The 19,775-nt window shown below is 46.5% G+C and overlaps 2 protein-coding genes across 3 annotated transcripts in view; one reads left to right on the forward strand and one right to left on the reverse strand.

The window, feature by feature from the left end:
• Positions 1–10,005, forward strand: part of p3h2 (prolyl 3-hydroxylase 2) — a 114,265-nt gene extending 104,260 nt beyond the window's left edge. The window contains exons 8-15 of the mRNA XM_041839959.2: positions 4,750–4,841; positions 5,202–5,329; positions 5,794–5,889; positions 6,277–6,427; positions 6,767–6,884; positions 7,092–7,167; positions 7,445–7,585; positions 7,822–10,005. Of these exons, the coding sequence (XP_041695893.1) occupies positions 4,750–4,841; positions 5,202–5,329; positions 5,794–5,889; positions 6,277–6,427; positions 6,767–6,884; positions 7,092–7,167; positions 7,445–7,585; positions 7,822–7,923 (904 nt within the window). The 3' untranslated portion in view covers positions 7,924–10,005. The remainder of the gene's footprint in view (positions 1–4,749; positions 4,842–5,201; positions 5,330–5,793; positions 5,890–6,276; positions 6,428–6,766; positions 6,885–7,091; positions 7,168–7,444; positions 7,586–7,821) is intronic.
• Positions 10,006–11,300: 1,295 nt separating this feature from the next.
• On the reverse strand, positions 11,301–19,249 carry ccdc181 (coiled-coil domain containing 181). 2 transcript variants are annotated; one of them, XM_041838569.2, is made up of 6 exons: positions 19,071–19,249; positions 18,251–18,355; positions 14,277–15,311; positions 13,934–14,080; positions 13,019–13,176; positions 11,301–12,609 (listed from the first exon to the last, which is right to left on the reverse strand). In XM_041838569.2, exons 1-6 carry the CDS (start codon positions 19,077–19,079, stop codon positions 12,438–12,440), a joined length of 1,626 nt encoding a protein of 541 aa, XP_041694503.1. In that variant the 5' UTR covers positions 19,080–19,249; the 3' UTR covers positions 11,301–12,437. The 2 variants fall into 2 exon arrangements, with proteins under 2 accessions (XP_041694503.1, XP_041694504.1); XM_041838570.2 differs by having other exon boundaries at positions 19,186–19,241.
• Between the last annotated feature and the right edge of the window lie 526 nt (positions 19,250–19,775).

Genomic DNA, 19,775 nt, shown 5'->3' on the forward strand with positions numbered 1-19,775 from the left:
GCAGGTTTCGAGTCGAGAGCCAGACTCGATCTCCAGGTGCGTACACCGGACCCTCACTGCGGTGGAGATCGGCGCTCGCCTTTTGTCGACGGATGGCCCGCTGTAGATGGACGTGTGCAGCGTTCCACGTCTCCTCCGAGCGCCGCACCCACTCATCCACCGCAGGAGCCTCGATCTGGCTCTGATGCCATGGTGCCAGAACCGGCTGATACCCCAACACACACTGGAAAGGGGTTAGGTTGGTGGAGGAGTGGCGAGAGAGTTCTGTGCCATCTCTGCCCAGGGGATATACCTCGCCCACTCCTCCGGCCGGCCCTGGCAATAAGATCTCAGAAACCTACCCACATCCTGGTTCACTCTTTCTACCTGCCCATTGCTCTCTGGGTGGTACCCCGAGGTAAGGCTCACCGAGACCCCCAAGCGCTCCATGAACGCCCTCCAGACTCTGGAGGTGAACTGGGGACCTCGATCAGACACTATATCCTCGGGCACCCCGTAGTGCCGAAAGACGTGGGTGAACAGTGCCTCAGCGGTCTGTAGGGCAGTAGGGAGACCCGGCATTGGGAGGAGACAACAGGCCTTAGAGAACCGATCCACAACGACCAGTATAGTGGTATTCCCCTGAGAGGGGGGAAGGTCTGTAACGAAATCCACCGAGAGGTGAGACCATGGCCGTTGTGGAATGGGTAGGGGTTGTAACTTCCCCCTGGGCAGGTGTCTAGGCACCTTACACTGGGCGCACACCGAGCAGGAGGAGACATAAACCCTCACATCCCTAGCTAAAGTTGGCCACCAGTACTTAGCGCTAAGGCAGTGCACTGTCCGGCCAATACCTGGATGTCCAGGAGGAGGGGGACGTATGAGCCCAATAAATCAGACGATCCCGAACCTCGAGCGGAACGTACGTCCGACCCACAGGACACTCTGGGGGACTAGGGTCGGTACGCAACGCCCGCTCGATTTCGGCATCGACCTCCCACACCACCGGTGCCACCAGACAAGACTCCGGCAGTATGGGAGTGGGCTCAATGGACCTCTCCTCTGTATCATACCGCCGGGACAGGGCATCTGCCTTACCGTTCTGGGACCCAGGGATGTAAGTTATTTTAAATACGAACCGGGTTAGAAACATGTTCCACCGAGCCTGACGAGGGTTCAATCTCCTAGCTGCCCGGATGTACTCCAGGTTACGGTGGTCAGTCAAAATGAGAAAAGGGTGTTGAGCCCCCTCAAGTCAATGCCTCCACACCTTTAGGGCCTGTACCACGGCTAACAGCTCCCTGTCCCCTACGTCATAATTTCGCTCCGCTGGGCTGAGCTTCTTGGAATAAAAAGCACAGGGGCGGAGTTTAGGTGGCGTGCCGGACCGTTGCGACAGTACGGCCCCAATACCGGCCTCTGACGCGTCCACCTCTACCTGGAATGGTAAAGCGGGGTCCGGATGCGCCAGCACCGAGCCGAAGTGAACAGGTCCTTCAGTCTCCCAAAAGCCCTGTCCGCCTCAGCTGACCACTGCAACGCACCGGGCCCCCTTCAGCAGGGAAGTTATGGGAGCTGCCACCTGTCCAAAACCCCGGATAAACCTCCGGTAGTAATTGGCAAAACCCCAAAACTGCTGCACCTCTTTAACCGTGGTTGGGGTTTGCCAATTATGCACGGCTGACACACGGTCAACCTCCATCTTCACCCCTGACGCGGACAACCGATAACCCAAAAAGGAGACAGACTCCTGGAAAAACAGACATTTCTCTGCCTTGACATACAAGTCGTGCTCCAACAGCCTCCCCAACACTCGACGCACCAGGGCTACATGCTCGGCTCGGGTAGAAGAGTACACTAGAATGTCGTCAATGTACACCACCACACCTTGCCCATGCATGTCCCGGAAGATCTCGTCCACAAACGATTGGAAGACTGAAGGAGCATTCATTAACCCGTATGGCATGATGAGATACTCATAATGACCCGAGGTGGTACTAAATGCTGTCTTCCATTCATCTCCCTCCCTATTGCGCACCAAGTTGTAGGCGCTCCTGAGATCCAGTTTTGTGAAGAAACGCGCTCCGTGTAATGATTCCGTCATACTCGCAATCAGAGGGAGTGGATAACTGTATTTCACAGTGATCTGATTGAGACTACGGTAATCAATACACGGGCGCAACCCTCCATCCTTCTTCTTCACAAAAAAGAAACTCGAGGACGCAGGGGAAGTGGAGGGCCGTATGTATCCCTGTCTCAGAGACTCGGCTATGTATGTCTCCATAGCCACCTTCTCCTCTTGAGACAGAGGATACACATGGCTCCGCGGAAGCGCTGCTCCTGTCTGGAGGTCTATCGCACAATCCCCCTGTCTATGAGGAGGCAACCGCGTCGCCCTCGTCTTGCTAAACACGAGTGCTAAATCCTCATACTCAGGGGGAATGTGCATTGCGGGCACTTGGTTCGGACTCTCCACCGAGGTCGCCCCCACGGAAACACCTAGACATCGCCCTACACACTGGGCAGACCACTCCTTGAGAGCCCTCTGTTGCCACAAAATTGAGGGATTATGGGTAATTAACCAGGGAAGCCCCAGCACCACAGGATACGCAGGAGAGTCGATCAGATATAACTGAATAGTTTCCTCATGACCCCCCTGCGTACTCATCTTAAGTGGTGCTGTGACCTCTCTAATCAACCCCGATCCCAACGGGCGGCTATCTAGTGCATGGACAGGGAAGGGAGCATCAACAGGAAGGAGGGGAATCCCTAACCTTACACAAAAATTCCGATCAACAAAATTTCCAGCTGCGCCTGAATCGACTAGCGCCTTATGCTGGGAATGAGGTGCAACCTGAGGAAGTCTTACAGGTATACATAAGTGAACAACAGAGAGCTCTGGGTAAGTGGGGCGCCTACTCACCTGAAATGACTCCCCAGTGCGTGGCCTGTTGTCCCCTCCCCCTGGAGACCCTCCCCAGCACCTAGCCGCAGTGTGCCCTCCACGGCCACAGTTGGTGCAGGGGACGGCCCCCCTCGGGCTCCCTCTCCTCCTCTCTCTAGCGCCAGCACCCCCGAGCTCCATAGGGCTCGGCTCGGAGGTGCTGGAGGGTGGAATGGACGGCCCCCACTCGGGACGTCTGCGGGTAGCCAGCAGGGTGTCGAGATGGATGGACATGTCCACCAACTGGTCGAACGATAGGTTGGTGTCCCTGCAGGCCAGCTCTCGACGAACGTCCTCCCGTAGACTGCATCGATAGTGGTCGATGAGGGCCCGCTCATTCCACCCCGCATCCGCCGCTAGAGTCCGGAATTCCAGGGCGAACTCCTGTGCGCTCCTCTTCCCCTGTCGGAGGTGGAATAGACGCTCCCCCGCCGCTTTCCCCTCAGGTGGATGGTTGAACACTGCCCTGAAGTGGCAGGAGAACTCCGCGTAGGTGATGGCGGCGGCGTCTATTCCCCTCCATTCGGCGTTGGCCCACTCCAACGCCTTGCCGGAGAGACAGGAGATGAGGGCGGAAACGCTCTCGTATCCCGAGGGCGCCAGGTGTATGGTGGCCAGGTAGAGTTCCACCTGCAGGAGGAACCCCTGACACCCGGCTGTGGCGCCATCATACGCCCTCGGGAGTGAGAGCCGAATCCCACTGGATTCCGGAGCTGGGATGGGAGGACTGACCGATGGTGGTGGTAAGGTTGGAGGAGGTGTGGGCACTCCTCCGGTCTCCCATCGGCGCAGAGTGTTGATCACCTCATGCAGGGAGGATCCGAGTTGCTGGATCCTGGCGTCTTGACCGCTGACTCAATCCTCCAGCGACTCGGGTGCTGCTGCTGCTCCTGCTGACTCCATGGTGGTGTGTAATTCTGTCAAGGGCTGATGTGGATGTGGTGTTGGAGTCAGGCGCAGGACACAGAAGCTTAGTCCAACAGACTTTACTTGTTAGAAACACGACAATACAAAGTAACGGGCCTCAACAACAACGGAGGCGAGCGATTACGCATACTGTGCGCAAATACACAAAATACAAAAGAATACGCAAATAGTGCGTCCGTACTCTAAATACACGAGAGCAAAATACACAGCACCAACGGACAGGCGGACAATTACACACAACTAACTACACACAAAACGAGAAACTTATAGGGGGACATAATGAACACTAAATGGAAACAGGTGTACAAGGAAGACAAAACCAAACCAACATCGATAACATTCAACGGTGGCAGCTAGTACTCCGGGGACGACGAACGCCGAAGCCTGCCCGAGCAAGGAGGAGGAGCAGCCTCGGCCGAATCCGTGACAATTACAGGCCTCTCATCTTTTTAAGTGGGAGAACTTGCACAATTGGTGGCTGACTAAATACTTTTTCCCCCCACTGTATATATATTTTCTGTTGTATTTTTGACTTTATGTTTTGTTTACCCCATATGTAACTCTGTGTTGTTGTTTTTTTATCGCACTGCTTTGCTTTATCTTGGCCAGGTCGCAGTTGTAAATGAGAACTTGTTCTCAACTGGTTTACCTGGTTAAATAAAGGTGAAATAAAAAATTAAATAAAAAATTGGCCACATTATTTGAAAAATACAGAAAGTAAGTATTTCAAATACAAATACTCAAATACACATGTATTTGTCTGCTAGCTGCTGCCATAGATGTAACATAACAAGGTACTGAAGGCCTACCGCAGCCGGAATGATTGTCTCAGCCTTGTTATAAGCATGTACTGTCTGCCTGTTTATTTGACTCCATGCTCTGTTCTTACATTCCCCCAGGATTCCCTCTGGTACAGATGGATGGATGGAGTATGTACCCATCTCAGAAAAGAAGAACTTCACTCTGGCCCCGCCACAGGAGCTCAGAGAAGGTAGGACATCCTCTGTTCTCTACACCAGTGGTTTTCAAACCTCTCCTTGGGGTCCTCCAGATGTTTCACAATTTTGTTGTAGACCTGAACTAGCTCACTTGATCGGTTGACAAATTGAATCAGGTGTGCTAGCTCTAGAATAATTGAAATACATGGAACGGCTGGAGGTCCCTGAGAGGTTTATAGCACTCTGTAAATAAAACATAATTTAGATTGAACTAACCCATGATGTGATGTGTTAACAACTGGACAGATTAATGTGTTCCAGCATAGATAAGTTAACACTTTGCCCTAATCCTCTGTACTGGTGTGTGTGTTTGTGTGTTTGTCTGTGTGTGTGTGTGTGTGTGTGTACTGTAGGAGGCCCCTTGGTGTATGACAGTGTGCAGCTGGTCCAGAACTCAAAGGCCCTGAACGGAACTCAGAGGGTTCTTCTGGATGATGTCATATCTGTGGACGAGTGTACTGAGCTCACAAACCTGGCCCATGTAAGATGACTATATTTGGTATTTTATTAGGATCCCCATTAGCTGTTGCGAAAGCAGCAGCTACTCTTCCTGGGGTCCACACAAAACATGAAACATGACATAATACAGAACATTAATAGACAAGAACAGCTCAAGAACAGAACTACATCCAAATATTCACTATCATGAATTGTACAAAGTATAAACGTGCATTTCAATTTATCTCTATTTAGTGTGTTGTTACAGGTTTACAGTGAACACTATGAGGCGGTTCCCCAGACACATATTAAGCCTAATCCTGGACTGAAAAGCTCTTTCAATGGAGATTCTCCATCGAGTATGCTTTTTAGTCCAGGATTAGGCTTAATCCGTGTCCAGCAAACTGGCCCTTAGTGTACTTTGTGAACATAGTCATTGTTTGTTACTTTATAAATGCATTTCTAGAATATGAGAGCCAGGGGTTCATTCTCTTGTTTGGTCTACAGACTGTCACTATGGCAGGAGACGGATACCGAGGGAAGATGTCTCCTCACACCCCCAATGAGAGGTTTGAGGGAGCCACTGTGCTGAAAACACTGCAGGTAAACAAGCGTCTATACATAGACACAATGGTGAAGATTAAATCAACCTCTGTTTGAAACCACTTGATTTGTATTGCCCTTTTCAAGTAACATTAAGTATCGCTCTTGTCTCAAAGTTATCAAAAGTCACTCTTTCAGTACGTTAGTAAGCAAATACAGAATATTTTTGGTTCCTTACAAGCAGGAATGCAAATGAAGCTAGCCTGAGGCTAGTACTTTTCAGACCGGGCTAGTAGAACATTTCCCAAACTAGCCCAACAGCACAGACTTTGGACCCTTGGAAATTGCAGTCTACTAGCCTGGCTGGCCAGTGCCAAAATCCTTAAGTTCTGTCCCTGGCAACATGCTGGGTGAATATTTAACCATGTTACTGTGTGTTACCTGCAGTATGGCTACGAGGGCCGTGTCCTATTGAGGAGCGCTCGTCTCTTCTATGACGTCAGTGAGAGGGCCAGACGCATCATCGAGTCCTACTTCCTGCTCAATTCAACACTCCACTTCTCCTACACACACCTGGTGTGCCGGACTGCCATCACAGGTGAGCCAAGTCACCAGCGATGCTACTAATTATACTGAAATTCCAATGCTGTACCTGAATGGAGACATGAGAAACTTCCTGAATTTACTTAATTTGAATGGAATTGACCCCAACCCTGTTATGGTATCATTATATATTATTATCAACCTTTCCTTATAGTGTCATACAACGTTGAGCATTATGTGACTTTGTGAGTTTGAGCATGTAGGTTTAGTCAAATCTGGTTTAGTTTGCCTCTGTGTTGCTTTAGTAAAGTTTGTTTCTGTTTTGTGCTGTTTTGGGGTTAATAAAGTTTGTCTCTGTTTGGGTTTAATAAAGTTTTATCTCTGTTTGGTATAGGGCAACAGGACCATAGAAATGACCTGAGCCATCCCATCCACGCTGACAACTGTCTGTTAGACCCAGAGGCCAACGAGTGCTGGAAAGAACCGCCAGCCTACACCTACAGAGACTACAGGTTAGAGCTTATACCTAGCTCTGGTCCTTAATTTTTTCATGATGAATAGGTTTCAGTGTAGTTATGAAGCAGCTAAGGGTATAATCTTAGCTCTGGTCCAAGGCAAAGCTGCTTCCTAACTACATTGAAACATATTTGTGCTATCAATGGCACCATATTATACCATTACCTAGTGTTAAATAGTCATGGTTTTCATTTTGTCCTAAGTGCTCTGCTGTACCTGAATGGAGATTTTGAGGGTGGGGAGTTCATCTTCACAGAAATGGACGCCAAAACAGTCACAGTGAGTCCTAACCTGAGAAGGGAAATATTTTTTTTTAAGAGTGAAGTGATCAAAATAACAAATTATATATGTCTCATATCATTATTGTTGCATGTATTTTTTGACATTTTTATTAGTCTTACTATCTTACCCTTTCTTCGTACCTTTGCATTGCACTTTTCTGTCATTTGGAGCCTCGTCTACATAAAGTTGGAATTTCCCACATCCAATGTGATCCCATTCCACAACGACAGTCAGTACTGACCCTGGTCTCCTCCTTCCCCTCCTCCTCCCCCAGGCACAGGTTAAGCCAAATTGTGGTCGTATGGTGGGCTTCTCGTCTGGTGGGGAGAACCCCCATGGAGTGAGGGCCGTCACCAGGGGGCAGAGGTGTGCCGTGGCCCTGTGGTTCACCCTGGACCCCCTATTCAGAGAACTGGTAAACACTACAGCCAAGGCCCTATCATAATGTCTTCTATGATTATGTCTTTCATAGAGACACATGTATAGAGTATAGTACATCATGTTATGTACAAGATGTTTAAAATGGCTATTGATTTAGGAATATGTATATTGGTATTTATTTAGGAAGAGGTTGATTGCTATTTAGTTAGGAAGATGATTATATCATAATACATAACTCCTCTCTTTTCTCCCTCTCTCTTTCTCCTCTAGGAGCGCCTGCAGGCAGATGAGGTGATGCAGGCGTTGGACAACCAGAGCAGCCAATCACAGTGGGACACAAGCCTCAACATCAACCCCAAAGACGAGCTGTAGTAGTCCTCCAGCATCCAGCCAAGCACCCCCCAAATCTTTATATCGATCTATTTATTTAATGAAGTTTGGATCAGAACAATTTTATTTTTGTACTGTTTGAAGTGCAAGGTTATATAGTTATTGTTTGTGTTGTCGTCGTGGCTTTAGTCTGTTGTTCTTTTGATCTTGTGTGATTTATGTTTTTGTGCATACCAGTACTTGAGCTCCAGTCATTGTGCCCCACATTTTAAATGTCCAGTTCACTTTGTGATGGCTTTAAAGGTCCAGTTCACTTTGTGATGGCTTTAAAGGTCCAGTTCACTTTGTGATGGCTTTAAAGGTCCAGTTCACTTTGTGATGGCTTTAAAGGTCCAGGTCCAGTTCACTTTGTGATGCCTTTAAAGGTCCAGTTCACTTTGTGATGCCTTTAAAGGTCCAGTTCACTTAGTGATGCCTTTAAAGGTCCAGTTCACTTTGTGATGGCTTTAAAGGCCCAGTTCACTTTGTGATGACTTTAAAGGTCCAGGTCCAGTTCACTTTGTGATGCCTTTAAAGGTCCAGGTCCAGTTCACTTTGTGATGCCTTTAAAGGCCCAGTTCACTTTGTGATGGATTTAAAGGTCCAGTTCACTTTGTGATGACTTAAAATGTTCAGTTCACTTTGTGATGACTTTGTGTAGTGTGCAGGTTGCACACAAGGTTGTTACAATACAGACCTGTCATACATATGTACAGTTCTTACTGCACTGTGAACACGCGAAAGAGAAGAACGGCAGTTGACATTGTTGTTCTCTGTTATAGAAAAAACGGGCTGTTTATAACGTTTAAAACATGCACTCATAAAACAAAAGTAGTGGGATTATTTCTTTCAGGCGGTGTAAACACAGTTAATATGTTTTATCTATTTATTCATTGAAACATTGGCTGGAATATATGCATTTACCGAGAGAAAGAGGTCAGGCATTTCTTACAAACAGGGAGCTATAATCCTTTTCAGTGACTGACAATAATGATTGAACTTATCTGTCAATATTTTATGTGCACTTTCTTTTTGTTTGTAGTGTGATAAAGAGACATCATCTTCATAACTCACGTCCCTCCCTAGCTCAGGTCCATGGCGTTAGCAAGACTTACTAATGCTTTGGACCAGAGCTAATCCCTCCCTTCAATGTAATCAAACGCAGAGCAAGATAACTGTTTACAAGTTAGCTTACACAAAGGCATGGTGTGTGTGTGTTTTTTTTGTGTGTGTTTATGTGTCTGTTTTAAAGATAGACAGCTGCTATTGCAATTGTCGGCATTTGATATTAGACGCTTTTTAATAAAAGATGTCATTTATTCCTGTTTAAAGGAATTCTTATTTTAAGGTGGCGTATAGGTGTCCTTTCCTTTCAAAATGTCCTCATTTCATTGGACAAAATAGACAGACAGGCACACGCACTGTTATAATCCAATGGAAAGAAAGTGCCTTGTGTACTATGATATTTCAATGATACAACTGCTAACTATACGTAACTTATCCATTTTAAGTTAGAGTAGGGTTTTATCTTATCTTTTGATAGGGAGGATGGCCACTCACTAATATTTAAATATAAATTGCTGTAGCACAAACAAATTGTTGTATCCATCTCTTTTGTTGTAATGTGTACTTATAAATTAAAAAGACAATATTTCATAAAATAACTTAAACTGTGTCCTTTGTTATTTCGGAATGTTTAAATTGTTTACAATTTGTCAACACATTGTCTATGGGTTCAGTTGTAACAAACAACATTTAATGAAGTGGTTTTACAAAACTGTATTTGAAAATCTAGACATTAATATGACTATAAGTAAATAGATCTTAAATATCTAGATAAACACAGAGGTAAATGATTTAATCATTTATAGTACTGACTGTTCCAATTCAGATTTTTCTAATTACTAATTATGTATACAGTATCAAACCATCGTTCTTTTAAAATTTCTTGACATCTATAGTCAGTGCATTGTCTCACATCAGATAGCCGTGGGAAGTACGGGTTCTGAGGATGCTGCAGCACCCCCTGAAAAATCTAAAAACTTTATATACACTACCAGTCAAAAGTATGGACACACCTACTCATTCAAGTGTTTTTCTTTATTTTAACTATTTTCTACTTTGTAGAATAATAGTGAAGACATCAAAACTATGAAATAACACATATGGAATCATGTAGTAACCAAAAAAGTGTTAAACAAATCAAAATATATTTTATTTTTGAGATTCTTCAAATAGCCACCCTTTGCCTTGATGACAGCTTTGCACACTCTTGGTATTCTCTCAACCAACTTCACCTGGAATGCTTTTCCAACAGTCTTGAAGGAGTTCCCACATATGCTGAGCACTTGTTGGCTGTTTATCCTTCACTCTACGGTCCGACTCATCCCAAGCCATCTCAGTTGGGTTGAGGTCAGGGGATTGTGGAGGCCAGGTCATCTGATGCTGTACTCCATCACTCTCCTTCTTGGTAAAATAGCCCTTACACAGCCTGGAGGTGTGTTGGGTCGTTGTCCTGTTGAAAAACAAATGATAGTCCCACTAAGCCCAAACCAGATGGAATGGCGTATCGCTGCAGAATGCTGTGGTAGCCATGCTGGTTAAGTGTGCCTTGAATTCTAAATAAATCACAGACAGTGTCACCAGCAAAGCACCCCCACACCATAACACGTCCTCCTCCATGATTTATGGTGGGAAATACACATGCAGAGATCATCCGTTCACCCACACCGCATCTCATAAGGCCACGGCGGTTGGAACCAAAAATCTCCAATTTGGACTCCAGACCAAAGGACAAATTTCCACCCGTCTAATGTCCATTGCTCGTGTTTCTTGGCCCAAGCAAGTCTCTTCTTATTATTGGTGTCCTTTAGTAGTGGTTTCTTTGCAGCAATTCGACCATGAAGGCCTGATTCATACAGTCTCCTCTGAAAAGTTGATGTTGAGATGTATCTGTTACTTGAACTCTGTGAAGCATTTATTTGGGCTGCAATTTCTGAGGCTGGTAACTCTAATGAACTTATCCTCTGCAGCAGAGGTAACTCTGGGTATTCCATTCCTGTGGCGGTCCTCATGGGAGCCAATTTCATCATAGCGCTTGATGGTTTTTGCGACTGCACTTAAAGCAGTCATCAAGGCAAAGGGTGGCTATTTGAAGAATCTCAAAAATAAAATATATTTTGATTTGTTTAACACTTTTTTGGTTACTACATGATTCCATATGTGTTGCTTCATAGTTTTGATGTCTTCCCTATTATTCTAAAAAAAAAAAAAAAAAAAAAAACATTTTAAAAAATAAATAAAAATCCTTGAATGAGTAGGTGTGTCCAAACTTTTGACAGGTAGTGTATATATTCATACATTTGTTTAGAAGAAGAAAAAAATATCACAATAGTAGTGCACTGGGCCTTTTACTAGTCCTGTATTAGCGGACCGATATAGCCGTCTGTAGCGCAGGCACACACAAAAATCTGCGCAGCAACCCCACCCTCAAACATCTTCCCGTGGCTATGGCCGTCTGGACTGGCAACTGCATGTCTCCTTAGAATGACGTCATCTGACGGACGAAAATGTAGTCAGTGTTGATGCCACTACTACAAAGGACCTAAGCTTAAGACTTAATAAACTTAAGATAGAATAAAGAATACATTTAAGAATTTAAGAATAAACTTAAAAACACTCAGTGACAAACAATTTATGAAGGCATTATGGTAACACTGCCTACTAGCACTGCCGGCATTGGTGAGCTCCATGTTATCTAGTAGGCTAGGTTAAAGTGCATCAGCAACAGAGAGAAGGCTGTTGACAATGTAGAGAACAAGCGCCAGTAGGCCTATAATCACATATTTATTCTGTATAAATATTTGTTGTCACACAGCTATTGAACCAGTTATAATCATTAATTTGATAAAATAATCTCTTTATATACTGTACACAGTGAGCACAGGATAGATCACTGATGTCTGATCAATTCGGAACCCTTAGGAGTTGTGCATGTTTGACTAAGTAATGTCAAAGAAAAAAGAACTTTGGAGGTCACAAACGGATAATCTGTGACAAATGAAAATGTAGAAAATAAAGCCCTTCTCTCAACAGTAGTCTCAGTGCTGATCCCATGTTAAGATTCACTTTCAGTAAAAATGCCTCATTCTAAGTGGTATGCTAGAATGGATACTGGAACAGAGCCTAGACTTCTTTGGTGATTCCCTTCTCCCTTAGGCCTCGCCCACAGTGAGATGTAGCTTTTTTCGGATGGAGCCGACGCTCTTTCAATGGGAGTCATCCAATGCAGTATGAATGACAACGGAGCTGATTGTCCCCCAAAAAAGTTCACAAATTGTCCATCTTTTTCCTTATGTAACTCATTCGAAAAAGTCTACATAAGTTGTAATTTTGCCGGGCAAAAATGGACAACGATGTAGGCCCTGAATCGTATAATGTAGGCCCTGAAGCTTTACTCAGATCTCAACTCTTTCCTCTCGAGGTATGATGTTGCGAATGGTGGGTTCAGAAGCCGTTTAGAAGCGGTATGCCAGGTGTTCGGTGAAGCGGAAAGGCTTGGTCTCGTTGACGGTGCACAGGAGGTCCTGCATGCGCCGGGCACGCCGCTCCTCAAACACAAGCCTGCGGGAGCGCTCTCTGGCCGCCTGCTGCTCCGCCCGCTTCTCTGCCCGCTTCCTCTTCAGCCACCTGAGGAGAGAGAGAGAGAGAGAAGAGTAAGAGAGAGAGGGGACCCAGTAATATCATGGGTAGTGTGACCTGATTGTTTTTCCAATCTGTATATAGCTTTCTCCCAATTACTCATTTTCTTCACCCGGACAAATTATTTAAAAGAACTTGAGTGTCCAGACCAGGGCTCTCCAACCCGGTTCCTGAAGAGCTAACCTCCTATAGGTTTTAGCGCAAACCCCAGTTGTAACTAACCTGATTCATCTTATCAACCAGCTAATTATTAGAATCAGGAGAGCTAGATTAGGGTTGGAGCGAAAACCTACAGGATGGTAGCTCTCCAGGAACAGGGTTGGAAAGCCATGGTCCAGACTATCTCCAATGCCCTTCTACAGTAGACAGACGTTCACACAGCTGAGTAGGGACTCACAGTTTGAAGGCTCGTTCACACTCCTCTCGGTTGTGCAGGTAGAACCCACTCTCCTCCTCCAGCCTCTTCATCTCCTCCAGCTGCCTGTCTCTCTGCTGCTGTTCGTGTTTCCTCTGCAGCCACGACTTAAAGGCCTCGTCTGGGTCACTGTGCTCCCTCTGAGGGAGGCAGGACACAGGGACAAATGAAGTCAAAACTGTTTTCACTCACTATCCTACTTTCTTGGATTGGCTTGTCACAAGCTTGCTGGTGCAGTATCTTCTTCTATGAATGGTACCTCCGTAACTTCAGGCTCTGATCAGTCCCTACACCCAAACGAGGGCATTGCGTTCATCCACATCTGGCCTGCTGGCCCCCCTACCTCTGCGGAAGCACAGTTCCCGCTCAGCCCAGTCAAAACTGTTCGCTGCTCTGGCACCCCAATGGTGGAACAAGCTCCCTCACGATGCTAGGACAGCGGAGTCACTCACCACCTTCCGGAGACACTTGAAACCCCACCTCTTTAAGGAATACCTGGGATAGGATAAAGTAATCCTTCTACCCCCCCTTACCCCACCCCAAAAAAAATAAAAAATAAAAAAGTGGTTATCCCACTGGCTATAAGGTGAATGCACCAATTTGTAAGTCGCTCTGGATAAGAGCGTCTGCTAAATGACGTAAATGTAAAATGTAATGATTGCACTAAAGATTGTAGCAGTTTAGCATACAGTTACCCAATAACAACTTTTTCATTTCTTTATAATACGCATCAGAAAATATACATTTCTTCCCTTTATTTATTTAATTATTTAAGTAAATAGCAGGTACATTTAGCTGAAAGCACTGATTTCTACAAAGTATTACTACAGGACAATTACAGTCCTGCTACAGGCTGTGCTTGTGTGCTAGTGTCGCCCTCTAGTGGCCTGTGCATACCATGCCATTCATTCTCTCCATCTCCTGGGCTCTGTGGATCCTCCTCTCCTCCTGCAGCTGCTCCCTCTTCCTCACCAGCCATGCCCGGAACGCCAGCTCGTTCTCCTGACGCTTCTGCTCATCCTCCTCCCTCTTCCTCTGCTCCTCCTGAGAGAAGGGGCAGGGGGAGAACGAGAGAGAGAGGAGAGGGGGGAGAGAAAGAGAGAGAGGGGGAGCAAGAGAGAGGGGGAGCAAGGAGGATCATATAAAAGCAGGAGGGGGAGAGGTAGAAAGAGTTACACAGGAAAACAGAAAAGGGGGTTTATCTTTCATGATAAGCATTGGGACTTCCTGTGTTCCCCACCTCTCTGGCGAGCCTCTCTCTCCTCTCTTGTATTTTGTTCAGTAGCTCCTTCTGTTGGGGCGAGAGAGTGAAGGTGGCTTGCTGGGACGGGGTACTGTTGGCCGACTGCACCCTGCGCTTGGTGCCCCTCCACCCGCTGCCCCTCTGGCTGTGACTGGCCGAGTTGGGCCGATTCCTGGGCTGGGCCGGAGGTCTGGGGGAGCGGAGGTGCTCGATCCCCAGGGACATGGTGCTAGAGATGGGACGCAGTGGGGAGGATGTGGGGGTCTTGTTCGGGCTCAGGTCACTTGGACGGGAGGACGAGCGTGAGTTGTCGCTGGGGAAGCTCGCTAAAGGTGGCAGCATCAGGCCATGGCTCTCCACCTCCTTCAGGCTGACAAGGTCAAACTTGCCATCTTTCTCTACCAGGACTTTGCCCTCTTTCCCCGGTCCACTCTGGCCAGCCTCCCCACCTCCACCACCACCCCCAGCCTTGCTCCCCTGCCCTCCTCCTTCACCTTCCCGTGGGGTGATCTTCAGCTCAGAGAGCTTCCCCGACATCTCACTCTCTACCTCCATGTCCTTGCCGCTGGCCGTGCTGCTCACCTGCTCTACCACCCCCGTCCTTTGGGGGGTGCTGCTGTCTTTCTCGTACTCCAGCGGCGGCACCACCAGATCCACCAGCGTTTCTTTGAAGTGAAGGCGTCGGCGCCGAGTCATGTCCGGCGCTTCCTGGTCCTGCAGCTGCCGATTGGCTAGCTGGATCTTCTCCAGGATGTACTTCTTGTCCTCTTCCGGTTGGTCTTCCAACACCGGAGGGGGCGGAGCTATGGGGGATCCGCCCTTATATGGACTGTCTCGGTCGGAGTCGAACTCCAAAGGTTCCATAGGCGAGGGCCACCTCTCCTCCTCCTCCGCCTTCTCTGACTCGCTCACCCTCTTCTCCTCTTTCAGGCTTTTCTTGTCCTCCTTCCTCCCTCGCTTCTTCTCTTCCTTCTTCTCCTCCTCCTTCAGCTCCTTGTCTATTTCGGCCTCGATGTCCTCGTAGTCAGGTTCCTGTTGAGGAGGAGTGACTGAGTTCTATTCACCTGAGTCTCTCAACAGACAGTGTGTCAGCAAACGATATGTTAATTAGGTACTTTGATACTTTGTGAAAGACATGACGACTGTGTGTATGTGTGTGTGTGTGTGTGTGGTTATCAATGTATCCAGTCCAGAGCCCTATAGCTGTGGTACAGTGAAAGTGTCTGGATGTGTGTCAGTGGGTTGGATTTCACACACAGACACTGAGATGCAGGCACACGGTAACACAACACCACAAACTGTGGGCGCATTTGAGCAGATCACTTTTGTCAAGTCGGTGACCATCGTTGGTCACTGCCTTCCAAAATGTGTTGTATTATAGGGAAGAAATTGTCCAATTTGCGCTTACATGACAACTGCATGAACTTTACAAAAACCATGTGATCAAAGATCATGACATTTTGACTGGAGTTGACTGCAAATTTCTGCAGTTGCTCTTCACCAACTTCATCCTGCAGCCATTACCTGCATTGTGGGAGGCTCTATTGTCAACCAATCATTAGGGTGTTTTTATTTGACTCACGTGAACATGACCTGACTAAAACAGGAACCAACTTTGCTGCGATTCATGTACACTGCTCAAAAAAATAAAGGGAACACTTAAACAACACAATGTAACTCCAAGTCAATCACACTTCTGTGAAATCAAACTGTCCACTTAGGAAGCAACACTGATTGACAATAAATTTCACATGCTGTTGTGCAAATGGAATAGACAATAGGTGGAAATTATAGGCAATTAGCAAGACACCCCCAATAAAGAAGTGGTTCTGCAGGTGGTGACCACAGACCACTTTTCAGTTCCTATGCTTCCTGGCTGATGTTTTGGTCACTTTTGAATGCTGGCGGTGCTTTCACTCTAGTGGTAGCATGAGACGGAGTCTACAACCCACACAAGTGGCTCAGGTAGTGCAGCTCATCCAGGATGGCACATCAATGCGAGCTGTGGCAAGAAGGTTTGCTGTGTCTGTCAGCGTAGTGTCCAGAGCATGGAGGCGCTACCAGGAGACAGGCCAGTACATCAGGAGATGTGGAGGAGGCCGTAGGAGGGCAACAACCCAGCAGCAGGACCGCTACCTCCGCCTTTGTGCAAGGAGGAGCAGGAGGAGCACTGCCAGAGTCCTGCAAAATGACCTCCAGCAGGCCACAAATGTGCATGTGTCTGCTCAAACAGTCAGAAACAGACTCCATGAGGGTGGTATGAGGGCCCGATGTCCACAGGTGGGGGTTGTGCTTACAGCCCAACACCGTGCAGGACGTTTGGCATTTGCCAGAGAACACAAAAATGGCAAATTCGCCACTGGCCCATTGTGCTCTTCACAGATGAAAGCAGGTTCACACTGAGCACGTGACAGACGTGACAGAGTCTGGAGACGCCGTGGAGAACGTTCTGCTGCCTGCAACATCCTCCAGCATGACCAGTTTGGCGGTGGGTCAGTCATGGTGTGGGGTGGCATTTCTTTGGGGGGCCACACAGCCCTCCATGTGCTCGCCAGAGGTAGCCTGACTGCCATTAGGTACCAAGATGAGATCCTCAGACCCCTTGTGAGACCATATGCTGGTGCAGTTGGCCCTGGGTTCCTCCTAATGCAAGACAATGCTAGACCTCATGTGGCTGGAGTGTGTCAGCAGTTCCTGCAAGAGGAAGGCATTGATGCTATGGACTGGCCCGCCCGTTCCCCAGACCTGAATCCAATTGAGCACATCTGGGACATCATGTCTCGCTCCATCCACCAACGCCACGTTGCACCACAGACTGTCCAGGAGTTGGCGGATGCTTTAGTCCAGGTCTGGGAGGAGATCCCTCAGGAGACCATCCGCCACCTCATCAGGAGCATGCCCAGGCGTTGTAGGGAGGTCATACAGGCACGTGGAGGCCACACTCACTACTGAGCCTCATTTTGACTTGTTTTAAGGACATTACATCAAAGTTGGATCAGCCTGTAGTGTGGTTTTCCACTTTAATTTTTCCAAATCCAGACCTCCTTGGGTTGATACATTTGATTTCCATTGATCATTTTTGTGTGATTTTGTTGACAGCACATTCAACTATGTAAAGAAAAAAGTATTTAATAAGATTATTTCATTAATTCAGATCTAGGATGTGTTGTTTAAGTGTTCCCTTTATTTTTTTGAGCAGTGTATAATTGAATGTGATATTTGAGGCTCTCTTTCACCAATTGATAGTACAATGTACACAACTATATCTACAGTTTGTGAGTGTGTGATATGGGGGTTGGAGACATTCTTATTTCGACATTACAAAGAAAAACGTTTATAAACAATGGCAACACTGCCATGTTGCACTGAGCCTTGCTGTTGGAAAACCACATCAATGTCTGACTTTCGGCTGTCGCAGATGCACTTCCCCCGACTTCACTCCTTGACTTTCGTCTACAGTCGGTTGCTTTTGCCTTACTATTCAAAAGATCCCTGTGACGTTTTCACAGAAAGTGGGCGAGTCTGGCAACCCAGCAGCTCACTGACCTACTTGGCCGTCACTCCTGAGGTGCATTCAGTTCACTTGAACGTTTGCTACGTTGCGGAACGGTTTGTACTGAACGAGACGATTCCCCAAAACATTGTTGTACATTCTTGAACAAACTTTGAGGTACATTCGCTACCGTTTGGTGGGTGTGGCAAGGTGTGGCTTGAAGCAATGACTGACATACAGTATTTAAAAGGCAGTGGCTATACTGGCAGCGTTCCCCAACCCACAACCCAACCCCTCCCCGTTTTTCAACTGAACGTAAAACGTACTGAACGCAGCCCTGGGTCCTCACTGATCAGCCAATCCCCACTGACCTACCTAGCTGTCGCTCCTCCCCTCCTCGCTGATCAGCCAATCCCTCTGACCTACCTGGCCATCACTCCTCCCGTCCTCACTGATCAGCCAATCCCCACTGACCTACCTGGCCATCGTTCGTCCCCTCCTCACTGATCAGCCAATCCAGGTCCTTCTCAAAGTCGTCCTCATACTCCTCCTGGGTCCTAGTGCTCGTCCGCACCTGACTCATCTTCTCCAAAGGAATAGCATGAAGAACAATACATGATCAACCGGAACATTGTATATGCAGGCCCATTTGTGATGATAGCCCCAACATTATACTTCCAAGGGTATCCATAAGTCCATTGTATTTCAATTCACACCAGTTCAGGGCAGTTTGTGCATTGACAATCCCTCATAAAACTAAAATAGAATAGAATTCCCAACTCTGTAAGCACACATCACAAGCATACAAATTCTGAACACTCACAGATCATCAGTCACACAATATTATAGTAGACCTGTATTCACGCCTCCGTGGCCCTCCCATGGCCAAATGACCCATAGCGCAGGTTAAACAGTTCAACCTGTGACAGGTGCAGTTGTGTGCATTACTTTTAATATGGGATCGTATTGTGAAATAGGCTATCTTGTCTTAACTGTGATTGGAGTTACTGGCAGATTTATTGCTACTTGTAGAATCTTACTGATACAACAGGACAGCATGATGTGACAGACACAGACATAGCCTGGTTTCTAGGCTCCAATACAAGAGTAAACATAGCTACTCTAGAAGCCTAACGCGATGATGTAACATTAGAATAGGCTACTCTTGCTACAAACACAATAAGCTACACGCGTTATTATAAGGCACAAGTCTGAAATAATTAGAAGCACAGAGCTATATAAATACACAATAGATTGTGCACAACCGTACCGTTACCCAAACATCGAAATAAACTCACCACTACCATAAGCTTTTGCGTCTCCTTTTTACTCAGAATTTAACAAATAAAAATAAAAACATATATGTATTTTATCCTCTTATATGGGAACTCGTTATTCGTTTTACTGGCCTACATTTTCGTGATACAACCGGCCGGAGCACCTGTCCAGATAATCTCCTGTGCGTGTCCTTCTCCCAGGCTCCACTAAAGGGTTTAATAGTCCTGTTGTCATAGAGACTTACAACACGCACATGCGCGAAACAGAAAACAGGTTCTCTCTCGCACACACACACTCAATGTACACAGACACATCTATCATCTATCAAACTTTCAGTCATGAGTAATGGGAAGGATTTTATAGACTAGTGTAGGCTACATTCTAAATATGTGCTCTAAAATGTTATTATGAAAATGTTATTATGAGGAATTAAATGCACGACTTGTCCTTGTGTTGTTTAAAATAGTGACATAAATAAATGAAGACCTATGTGGCATATTTTTGTTCATGCTTTAATAATATGTGAATAAGAAAATAAATCCATAGTCATTATGCGCCAATTATTATTATTATCAAGGACTACCTTGGCAAAGACAGCGGATAAGCAGAGATGAAACTGGTCTCTTATCACGTTCTGGATAATAAGGACACGCCTACAGATAAGCACTGGCTTGTGGGTCTTGCTGTTTTCTGTAATTTACTATCAATCAAACAAACCTGCAGAC

The sequence above is a fragment of the Coregonus clupeaformis genome, chromosome 20 (genome assembly GCF_020615455.1).
Source record: "Coregonus clupeaformis isolate EN_2021a chromosome 20, ASM2061545v1, whole genome shotgun sequence".
In the NCBI taxonomy this organism is placed as follows: Eukaryota; Metazoa; Chordata; class Actinopteri; order Salmoniformes; family Salmonidae; genus Coregonus; species Coregonus clupeaformis.

What these genes read in the sequence shown, in the direction of transcription:
- ccdc181 (XM_041838569.2), bottom strand. An exon ending in TGGAGAGAATGAATGGCATG is followed by an intron (nt 13,177 to 13,933) that starts GTATGCACAGGC and finishes TGCCTCCCTCAG; the next exon opens with AGGGAGCACAGTGACCCAGA. An exon ending in TGTGAACGAGCCTTCAAACT is followed by an intron (nt 12,610 to 13,018) that starts GTGAGTCCCTAC and finishes CTCTCTCCTCAG; the next exon opens with GTGGCTGAAGAGGAAGCGGG.